This window comes from Ptychodera flava, chromosome 6 (genome assembly GCF_041260155.1).
Source record: "Ptychodera flava strain L36383 chromosome 6, AS_Pfla_20210202, whole genome shotgun sequence".
Taxonomy (NCBI): Eukaryota; Metazoa; Hemichordata; class Enteropneusta; family Ptychoderidae; genus Ptychodera; species Ptychodera flava.
Window position 1 is genome coordinate 16,330,803 of NC_091933.1, and position 12,429 is coordinate 16,343,231.

Here is a 12,429-nt window from a genome sequence, read left to right on the forward strand (position 1 = left end):
GAGCCGTACTGTGAATATCAAATTGTACCAAGCCTTCAAGACTCGCCAATATGTATGCCGTACTACATATGCTAATTGTTCTTTACAGTATAAGTGCTCCTCATTTTCGACCAAATCAAGAATATTTGAAATGAAAAATTATTGGCACGGCCGTGAAATATGTAACTTTTCCTCATTTACAAAGCGACGGTAAATTCCCCCGACTGAATGGCCCCAGTCGAATAAATAAAGTGCCAGCATACCTCCGTTGCAAGCAAATGCGAAAACCACATTGGCTGGTATTTCTGATAATTTTATCTTTTTAGGTAACGTAATATATTGTAAAAATAAAGAAAATTAAACTATGAAATTGAACAAGTATTGAAAAACCAGAAAAAAGACTAACTTTCGCATGTAAATGAATACCTACATCAGTAGGAATGGATATAGGGTTTTGTAATTGACATCAGTCACATGGTTTTGTGATCGATGTGAGTCACATGACTGAATAAGGCTATTTCCATGGTTACGGTGGTGAGGCGTATATGCCACCATCACGATTTGCTTATAGTTGAATCGATGAATAGAAAATGTCGTCTTGTATCAAGCTATGATGCCTGATCCAAATGCTAACATAATAAAAAACATTACCAGCTGCAGATTTTACACCTCCGAAAAATCTCGCAGCATGTCCAAAAGGGATGGAGTCATTGATACTGGACTCGGTGATCATTTTGCTACGGTCTCTCTGTTGTATTTTTATGATGTAAGAGAGCCGAACATTTCATGAAGCATGGGGCGTCTAACTGGGCTTCCCACGACCCTAAAGCGTTTAGGTGCGGTGGTGGAAATTTCAAGCACAGATACTCCGGATTAACATTTTATTTCTTGTCCTGAATGGCATCAATAGTCAGCGGCGAAGTACTGTCTGGATTGTTTGCCCATAGGGTACAGCAGTAAGTCCCCTGGGTGGGAAGGGTTGGGAGGGACAGGTATTTTTTGCTTTGGTTTACTACAAATAATTTTATTAATTTTGACTGTGGTATTTCAAATACAGATTTCGACTCCAAATCATCTTACTGCTTTCTTTATTACTACAAGTCCATATCTCCTCTCAAATGTGTGTATACACCACTGTAATTGCTCCGCAAACATTGCCAACTGGCTAATCCGCTGTCAGCACCAGCGGATTAATCGATTACGTCAACACCACAGACGTCACACACGTAGTAAAATAAGCATTATTTTACTACGTGTGTGACGGCTGCACGAAAATCCATCCCTCCCCACCCTTCCCCACCTAAGTGGACTCCCCCACCCCAGGGGACTTATTGCTGTACCCTTTGGTTTGCCTGACGATGCCAATGAATTTTAGTGTTCCTTCGAAATCAATGATACAAATGTTTTGTTGTATGCAGATCCCGTTAATTGAATACGACCTCACTCAAATTTATTTAATTAACTGTATCTGCCGTTTTAGTCCATAGCTAATCAGGCGACTTTTTCGAAAACGCATCTTTCAGAATTTGATTTACAATCACCTTGAGATTTACATCCAGTCTCATTTCCTGACTCCTTTCTACCGCTGGGTGCGCTCTCACGAATATAGAATCAGGTATTGGCCACGGTAAGCACGGCCGTCATTGGTCAATTGTATCGAGCAGGGTGATTGAATGAAGTAAAATTACATTCGCCAAAATAAAAATGCTGTTGCGAAATTGACCCATATCTTAGCGACAGATCTCCCAGTTTGACGAAATTGACAATGCTAGGGAGTTATAATATTTACAAAAAGCCTTAAACCCTGTAATTGTGCATGTGAGTAAAACAAATTTGGTTAAAAATATACAGCAATTCATAATCCGAATGTACTATAGATTTAATTGATACAGATGAAATCATTGACAATAAAATGCAAATCAATTAAATAATGCAAATTATATATCAAATGATATTAATGCTTTATTAATGCATTATTTTTTGGGGGTGTTTGGGTTTTTTTGAACCTAACTTAAACAGCAAACTGTAGAACAATATACCAAAATTGCTTCATATTGTGATCATAGGGCATAAAATAGTAGTTCTCAAAGTGTTTATGTACTGATAGTTACAATCAATCTACTTCAACTTGTAGCCATCGAGTTGACTGATACCGTTGGTGTAATTTTCTATGGCAAGTTTAAGTTGTGGAGAACAGATTGTCAGGCACTTCAAACATCAGCCATACCGCTGAGATCACCTTGGCATTTTGGTGGTGTAAGTTGCAGATTTCAGACAAATTTTATGGAACCGATTCCGTTGTCGCCTCCAACTTTCACCAACATGGTTCTTTATGCCAAGTCAATTGGCCAAGTCCGAAATCTAAGTCATTATGACAATAGATGTCCGAGGAAAAGCACGCCACAACAATTTGTGTTAAATTTCATGTAGCTTTATCTTATGTTTGTTCAATATTACAAAGTTTCCAGTAAGGACATTTACAGATATGTCTGTTGAGTGGTTTTGCTGGGTAGATAGTTAGGTGTCACAGCTGCGGTGTTGGGATGGTGAGGAGGTTGTTATGCGATTAGTAGGTATACGGTGTAGTAGTGAGAAGTCATATTGTAAATAATAGAGTAAGGTGAAAGGCATATCTGAATATTTGTCGAGAATTTCCGCAAAGTCATGATAGGCTCAATCAATATCACGCCACCTTTGATTTTTGGTTTAAGTTATAAATGCTTATCAATCCAATGATCATGACAATATATGTTACTTGTGCTGAAGTGTCTTCTTCCATGAGTTTGTAACCAACAATGGCTTCAAACACACGAGTTGTGAGGTGTGTAGAAAATTGCCATATAGAGTTGATAAAGGGATTTGTGATACTCTAAACAAAAATAATGAAAACCTGAAATTTATAGCCATGGAGCTTTATAGCTTCCTCTCTACAAATGTCAATTTTTCAAACTATCTTTTACACATCACGAACTGAACAAGTTATCTAGTATCTACATACATAGAATAATTATGATAAATTAGATCAAAACAGATACATTTGACCATATCATTAATTAGTATATTGGTTAATGATTGGAGAGCTACCTGAACTACTTTGTTCTATCATCGTGTCCTTTAAAATTAAAATGTACGTAAATGTGTATAAAAAGCACAAGACTTCAATAGTACCCTTGCTTGGATGCCTGGATATTGTACAACAGATTTCACATATTTCAAACTGTTGCTTTATACATTCCATAACGTGTTCCTGCAAACAGTAAAATACTTTCAATGTAATAACTCATAACTTAAAAAGACAACGATATTATTATAAATTTATTTGTAAAGTCCAAACATACAGATCTAAAGATAATTAAACTTTTTATGCAGGGAGGTAAATATCCATCTTGACTGAACCTCCGTGATTCGTGTAATGTCAAGTCCATTCATTCATTCATTCTTTCATTCATCCATTCATTCATTAAATATACTACTATTATACTAATATATATATATATATATATATATATATATATATTAATAAGATGGCGATATATATATATATATATATATATATATATATATATATATATATATATATATATATATATATATATATATATATATATACATTACTAAGAGGACGCCGTACCGAACACATGTAATTGCTGTTTCAACTCCATAATTCTTATGATTACCAACCGACTTCCGGCTTCCATCCGAAGTGATCGTCTATGCGATGATACAAGGTAACTATCTATGCACTGTTGGAGGATTTTTGCTGCAATCTAATGGGGCGTGTCTTGTTTCTAATTTTCATCGATGACAATGATAGTGGTTTTCAGGCGAATATCAAAAGATTGCTGTTGACACGAAAATCTTCCGGGAGATTCAGAACTTCAGTGATTATTTGTCCTTGCAGAGGGACTTGAATAAGCTTGTGGATTGGCGAAATAACTGATTAATGAAATGATTAATGAAATGCAAAGTCATTCACATCGGTCATAACAACTCAAAATGGAGTTATGGAATGAATGATAGGGTTCTTACGGAGGAGAAAGAAGAGAAAGTTGTTGTTGTAATTTTCCACAATACTCTAAAGCGAAGTTGTCAGTGTTCAGAAGCTGTTAAGAAGGCAAATCGCGTGATCGGCATGATCGAAAGAGCTTTTACTTCATGGTCTAAGGATATCATACTTCGATTATACAATCAGTTTGTGAGGTCACACCTGGAGTACGCAGTGCAATCTTGGTCTCCCTGGTTGATTAAGGATATTCGGTTACTCGAGAAAGTTCAAAGGAGATAATCTGATAAAGGAAATGCACAGGAAGATCTTTTAACGAGGGACTGGCATTACCACACTTGACAACATTTGAACGTCGCAGTATGAGAGGGGACATGATACAAGTTTATAAAATTGTCGACAACATCGATGAATGCTCAATTGGTTTAGAGCCATTCCCTGTAAAGTCAAGAAGATCTCACACAGGAAAGCTACAGAGAAATTTGCCAGGCTGGACATACGCAAATACTCTTTCTCCGTTCGTGTTGTTGTTGTTGATGAATGGAATGCCTTGTCGGAATATAGGGAGCCGCCATTATTTACGGTCTGGGGGTCGGAGGTATGCTAAGGGGTCACTCAAAAATTGAATGCTACAGGGGGAATGCTCAAAATGTGGAGAGAAAGAAGGGTTACTCAATTTTTTGCAGCAAAATTTATTGAAACACCTCTCAGATTGCATCATTTCACACATCAATTTCTCAAATTCTTGATAGACTGCATCATTTCACACATCAATTTCTCAAAATTCTCGATAGATTGCATTTCACACATCAGTTTCTCACAAAATTCTCGATTGGAGACGGGGGACACCCCTCTCGCGCTCTCCCCCTTAAGGTGTTCTCACAGTTTTACTTTAAAGACACAAATTGAAAACACCTATTACATGGCACAAGACTTCACCATTGCACACATCAATTTCTCAAATTTTTCCACATAAGATAGGGTACAACCTCCTCTGACACTTTCTCCGTCAGCCTCTCCGTGTTCTCTCCCTTGTACCTTCAAACTCTGCCCTGTCAAATATCTTAGTGAAAACCCTTTCATGATACCCGTCCAAAGTAAACAATACTGTACGATTGGATACTAGTTATAGCGTGAGTTTTCATGTCTACATTTTGTTGTGACTTTGAATTTCAGTTTGTTGGTTTCACCTTTTTCAATCGTCATGAGATAACCGATGATAATCTAGCAGGGTACACCAGGATGTGAAAAATCTTTACTATTGCTGTATTTTTGTAAAGCTTACAATAACTTGTCTTGATAATTAACTTTTCTAAATGAGGGGGGTCAGTCAAAATTTCTGTGTTACAGAGGGGGGCTACTCAAATTCATCAGGGCTGCAACCCAGGTTAGTCGAAATTTCAGAGTTTCCGATAAAATTCCTTCGACCCTCAAACCGTAAATAATGACGGCTCCCATATTATCTGCTCCAAGGATGTCAACAGTTTTAAGAATAACATTGATCATCACTACCGTTCCATCGCTAGAAACTGATAGGATGTTATTATCAGAAGATTTTTATCTTATAACTAACTGAACTGAATTGTATAAGGATCTTGAAAACACGCAAGATCAAAATCAATACAACCGGAGAGAAAATATTGAAATTCACGGCAACCTGACACTTCAAACCAAAAAACACATGACATAACACTGACTGTGGTCAAAAACATCGCCTCTAAAATTACAATAAATGACATTGAGGTAACTAACATGATCGGAACATAATATTAATAAGAATGAGAGAGAGTCACCAGACACGGACGAATCATAGTGGAATTCGTCAGTCGTCAAGAGTGAGTCGGAATATGCAATGAAAGAAAGAAAACCACCAAGGACAGATTAGGATATCAAGCGAAGAATATAATCTTCATTAACTATAGAACTGGACACCGTTTGAATCATACTTGAAACAGTTGAATGACAAGAGAAAGATGCTGCATTCTTAATAGTTAGGGACATATAACGGCAATATTTACGTAAAGAAGAAACAAAGTGTGCAGTCTGTCATCATTTGAAATGAGCAAGATTTGGTTAAAATAAGGTAATGATAACGGCTATGCCTTAGATGTATCAGCATTTTCGTACAGTTATTGGACACAAAACTTTATAAAGTTTCTAGCCAGTCTTACCCAGTTTCACAGTTTAAAAATTTCAAAGAAAGGAAACGCATTTTTTGTCTCGCAAATAAACAAAATGTGTTACAATACAAATGCTGACAATTCAATTCCTTTTTCGAAGATTGTATCATGGATAAGTTTAAGATGATTGCTCTAACAGAGGTTTGCAAATTCACAAGAAAGATATGTACATCATGGAGGATAACACATTAGAAGTCAGCTGCATGAATTATTGTAGAGTCATATTCTCTGGACATGCATCGATTTCCTTTGATATTTAATTTCAGTCCCCGGTGCAGAACCATTGTGGGTAGTTAAAGACAAACGTAAAAAGTACATTTAAAAAAACTAACTTTCGCATGTAAACGGATACTTTCATCAGCAGGAATGGTAATAGAATTTGTTAATTGACCTCAGTCACGTGGTTTTGTGATCGATTTGAGTAACATGACTGAATAAGGGTGTTTCTATGGTTACGGTGGTGAGGCGTATCTGACACTGTCACGATTTGATTATGGTTGAACCGATGAATAGAAAATGTTGTCATGTATCAAGCTATGATGTCTGATCCAAATGCTAACACAATCATTACTCATTATTAGCTGTAGTTCTTACACCACAGATTAATCATGCAGCATGTACAACAGGACTGGATCATTGATACTGGACTCGGTGATCATTTTGGTACGATTTCTCTGTTGTATTTATATAATGTAGGAGAGCCGGACACTTCATGACACATGAAGCGTCTGGCTTCCTACGACTGAACCTAAAGTGTTTCGGTGCGGTGGTGGAAATATACAGCACAGGTACTTCAGATTAACGTCTCATTTCTGGTCCTGGATGACATCAATAGTCAGCGACAAAGGACTATCTCGATTGTTTGCCTGTCGATGTTAATCATTTTATTGTTCCTTCAAAATCAATGATATAAATGTATTGTTGTATGCAGATTTCGTTGGTATATTGAATACGACTTTAGTCAAATTTATTGAATTAATTGGGACCAACTCGGCAATTTTACATTTTGAGACTGTGTCTGCCGTTTTAGTCCATGGCTAACCAGGGAACATTTTGAAAACACTTTTTTTAGTTTGATATACAAGCATCTTGAGATTTACATCTAGTCTCATTTCCTCGCTCATTTCTACCGCTGGCTGCGCGCTCACAAAATAGATTCAGGTATTGGCCACGGTAAACACGACCGTCATTGGTCAATTGTATCGAGTACGGTGATTTATTACATTGAATGAAGTTAGATTTCGTTCGCCAAATAAAAGATGCTGTAGCAAAATTGACTGTAAACATTCATCGTCGTGCTCTGGTTGATAACCAAATCAACTTGACTGCTTTGAAGCATCAATATTTCGTAAATACGAAAGGCGATGATCAAATTAGACATAGTTCAAAATTAGCGACCGTCATGCCGTCCGAGAACGACTGTGTTCCACGTAGTAAGCTTACAATTCAGATGGTTATTGTTGCCGATCATTAATATGTGTGGCTTTATTTCGTCAGTTGTCTATTCTAACAACGAATTTGTTTCATAATAAAGATTCAGTTTTTTCCCCAAAATAGTATCTTCTTGACATTTTTTTTTCTATTTAGCGCTGAAAACCGTCGATCTTAAGAAACATTTGACCAAACAAACTCAGAGATCGTCTACTGTTTGTGCAACCAGTGCAACATTTTTGTGTACAGTATATACAGAGTTTGGTACACGGCGAAGGCCCCTGTTTAACAAACCTCCTTGTCTGTGCCATTAAAAGGCCTTCATCGTGTACGTAACCACAAGCGACTGTGAGCATTTTGCGAATCGGCTCATTTCATGTCTTTAACTTGACTTGACATCATTCTGGATAGCATAAATGTATACTTATGTAAATCTGGTATCAGTAATTCATGCGTGGCCTATTTGCCTCAGGAGCCTATGAAAGTGGTTGTAACTCTTGTCGATGGATTTTGATAACACGATCTTGTCAGGTGACTGCCCGAATTAATAATCTGTCCAAAATTCTGACTAAAATGGAGGTCCATACATTACCCTATTTACGTGAGCATGGTGCTAGTTGTAGAAACGGGGCAGTGAATAAGACGTTTTTACTTCAGGATGCACGCGCAGAAAAATAAACAAAATACCACATATGTATTGTCGTATTCCATGTTGTATGTAAAAAATGAAACGCGTCTTTTTATAAGTTGATATGCAAATAAGCAAAACGAAAGTAATCGCGATCTTCCATTTATATAAAGCTAATCTCTGAAGTTTGTTTCCTCAAGTACACAAAAATAACCGTAAATGACTTTTGATACCGAATTCATCGCAATATTTACTTATAAAGTGATCAACATAGTAAGATATCGAATTACTACCGCACATAACTAATTGGTATTTTGATCAGGCCATATACAAATAAAATAAGTCATCGTTGATGACACAGTCCGCACTTGTTACTGGATACTGTGATTACAAGTTCTTGGATAGGATAGAGTCCTTTTCATTAATTTGTTCTGCGATTAAGAATGAGTTCCATTGTGGTGAAAACGTAAACCAATGAGGGCTGCCATCCTAATTACAAAAGGTCATTAAATAAGTCAATTACTAATTAATCGACAGGATGTTGCCAAACATTTTTGAATTCTATTATAACACTGACAGATTATCATGTGTACCACATTTCATGAATGATACTGCTAAGTGTCAATGAATTGTATTACAGCACTGTGAGATCAACATATGTACTATGTTTCATCAAATTTGATGACGTATTTCTGGACATATCACTCTATTTAGGAATATTCATTAAATATGTAAATTAAAAATTAATCAACATGACACTGCTAAGTGTCTTTATTCATTGTTTAGAAAATGTGAGCTCAACATCTGTACCAAGTTTCATGAAATTTGATGAATTATTTCCTGACATATCAGCCTAATTACGAGTATTTATTAAATATGCAAATCAGCAGTTAACTGACATGATTCTACTACATATCTTTGCATGTCATAATACTACTGGAAGATCAACATCTGCCCCACGTTTCATCAAATTTGATGCAGCATTTCTAGAAAAATCACACCAATTATGAAAGTTCACCATATATACAAATTAGCAATCGATTGACATGTTACTGCATATTGTCTTCACACAGTATTGCAGTACTGAAAGATCGACATCTGTACCAAGTATCATCAAATTTGGTGCAATGTTTCTGGGCTCAGCCCAATAATTAGGAAAGTTCAGTAAATAGGCAAATTAGCAATTACTTTGAATGAAAATGATAAATATCTCCATTCAAATTTTAAGCAATGGGAGCTCAAAAGGGCATAAATTGAAAGATCTCAAAATGATTTTGTACTGATTGTGCCGCTTATATCACCTTGGCATTTTGATGGTGCAAGTTGCAGATTTTAAACATTAATTTCATGGAACCAATTCCTTTATCCCCTCCACTTTCACCCACATTGCTCTTTATGCCAAGTCAATTGGCCAAGTCAGTAATTCAAAGCAACATGACAACAAATGTCCATAGAAAGTCATACCGCAACAGTTTGTGTTTAAATTTGGTTTAGCTTTCTCTTCCATGTGTTCAATATCACAAATTTTTCAGTACGGACATTTGTACAGTAGACTTTTGAGTGGTTTTGTTGGGAAGATAGTAAGGGGTCACAGTGTTGGCGGCGGTGGTGGTGTGGAGGTTTGCTGTGTGATTAGTTATGTAATACGGTGTGGGTAGTGAGACATATTGTAAATAATAAATTAAGGGAAAATACATATCTGAATAATTGTTGAGAATTTCCGAAAAGACATATACTCAATCAATATCACGCCACCTTTGATTTTCGTTTAAGGTAAAGGGCGACGAATTCGGACGCGCACGCGCTTCAGAACGTTTCTGGGCAGATTTAACTCCAGCCTGCCGCAAATGGGTTATTTTGTAGCGCATGTATTTAACATCACCTGTCATTGTTGGAATAGCGCTTTTACCTAATTTTTTGACCCAGTCTCTTAGAAATACATGTGACCTATAACCTTGTCATATTTTGACCCCCTAGGAAGCTGGTTTTTATTCAATATTAGCGAAAAATTAACATTTCTCTCCCATTTACATGGCGCATATTACCCATTCACCTGGAGATATTGTAAAAAGTAGCGTGGTGACACCCTTTTATTAAAAGTGTAAACTAAATGATATTATATCAGGATTTTATTCGCCAAGTTTGGTCAAAATGACACCATTCAAAGCGACAGGAAGAAAGTTCGAAAATTATGTAGTGATATAATTTCGATATCGTCATTTTGTAATCGATACTTATGTTAAAATTTCTTTACAAACATCATGAAAACTATACATTCGATAGATATAAATCTTATTTCTTGGTATTTATTAAAATTAACTCATTAGCTAAGCGTTTTATAATTGCTTTCTTTAGTTTAAGTGAATTATATCATTTTTATTTATTTCTAACGACGCCATTTTAACGTCCGTTTCCATGGAAACGAGCGTGGTGACCCCCATTTCTTATTTCAGTTTTGCACTTTCACAACTTCCAAGAATATTTATGCAAATTTTCAAAAAAATGACACCACAACCTAATTTTGACGTAATTCGTAGTACTTCACCTTAAGTTATAAATGCTTATCAATTCAATGTTCATGACTATATATTTTACTTGTGCTGAAGTGTCTTCTTTCATGATTTTGTAACCAACATAACATAGTTGTGTAGGTCTGCAGAAAATTGTCATTTGGGGTTGATGAAGGACTTTGTGATACTCACAACAGGCATTCTGGAACCTGAAATTTATAGTCACGGAGCTTTATAACTCCCTCTCTGATAATAAGTCAGATTTCCATGTCAATTCTTCAAACTATCTTCCACTTATTACCAACTGAACAAGCTATGTAGTATCTATACCTATACAATTATTATGATAAATTTGATCGAACAAATGGGTTAATGATTAATGCGCTAGCTGAACTACTTTGTTCCATCATCGTGTCCTTTAAAATTGAAAAGTTGGGAAATGTTTAAAACTAATCAGTCTTTCCCAATATCTGCTTTATGAAATTGACTACATAGAAATCCTACTGTAGGTATATTCATAGATCTCTCTAAAGCATCGACACAATCAATCATAATGTTTTGCTTGCAAAATTAGAATATTACGGCGTCAGGGGGTTTACATCTAAGCTGGATTCAAAAATGATTTATCGTCACGATGCCCATTCAAATACAAAAATCCTGATCTCTTGCGGCGTTCTTCAGGGATCAATTTTAGCCCTGACTTTATTTCTTATCTGCATAAACGATATCTACTCTACTTCGATTCTAATTTATTTCTTTCAGAAACAGCTTTAACCACATTAGCTTGGATACTGTCGATGATTTTTTAAAGATGAGGGCAACTGGTGCGATGCCGATAAACTGACTATCAGTTCCTGAAAAACAAATTTATTACAAGAATTTGAAAAGTAAAAAAAAGAAAAACCTAGAGTGTAATGGTTTACTTCAATTGAAGGACCAAGAAATCCACAAAGTGGATTGTACGTCTTTTGTTGGGATAGTTATCGACAGTAGTGTCCCTCTTTGCGTGAAAATTAGCTAATTAAAGATATAGTGTCACCTGTTCCATTTTTGCCACATGGAAAGAGAAAATCTAACCAATCATAGACTTTAAGCAGGTGGCCGCTTTTTAAAAACAGCGCCCTCACATGGGCATTCTGAATACCAAGGAACGACCCTTTGACTATATATGGGCATATTTAGATTACAGGTGACTGTATACCTTTAGTGTAATTTACAAAGTACGTTTCATAATGCCGCAACCGACACTTTTATCTTAGCGCTTTTCTTGTCTAAATTTTGAAAGCAGAATGTTCTGTCTTCACTTTATTAGATACGGAGAGCCCAGTGCTTTCATGTCCAGTTGATATCGTGGAAGTGACGGACACCGGACAACCCGACACTCACGTCACATGGACGTCACCGACTGTCACTGATAATTCTGGCGAAGGTCTAACTCCTGTTAGTGAAGTACCACCGGGCAGATTTCCCATCGGCACTACCACGGTTACGTACAGCGCCACCGATAGTGCCGGGAATACCGGCTCATGCTCTTTCAATGTAACGATTAAAGGTAAGTGTTCCTTATTCCATAAAAATGTGACAGCGATGTATCACAACAGCAAAACCAAAAGTTTATGTATTTGTAAATGTAAGAGTAAAAAAGTTCATGGTTTCACGGAAAATCTCTGTCTGGGTAACGGCCACATCCCTAACGTC

The 12,429-nt window shown here is 36.4% G+C and overlaps 1 protein-coding gene across 1 annotated transcript in view; it reads left to right on the forward strand.

Annotated features, from left to right (window-relative positions):
- Positions 1-12,429, forward strand: part of LOC139134220 (hyalin-like) — a 37,113-nt gene that overhangs the window by 22,708 nt on the left and 1,976 nt on the right. Inside the window, exon 2 of the mRNA XM_070701132.1 lies at positions 12,044-12,283. Coding sequence (XP_070557233.1) covers positions 12,044-12,283 — 240 coding nt within the window. The remainder of the gene's footprint in view (positions 1-12,043; positions 12,284-12,429) is intronic.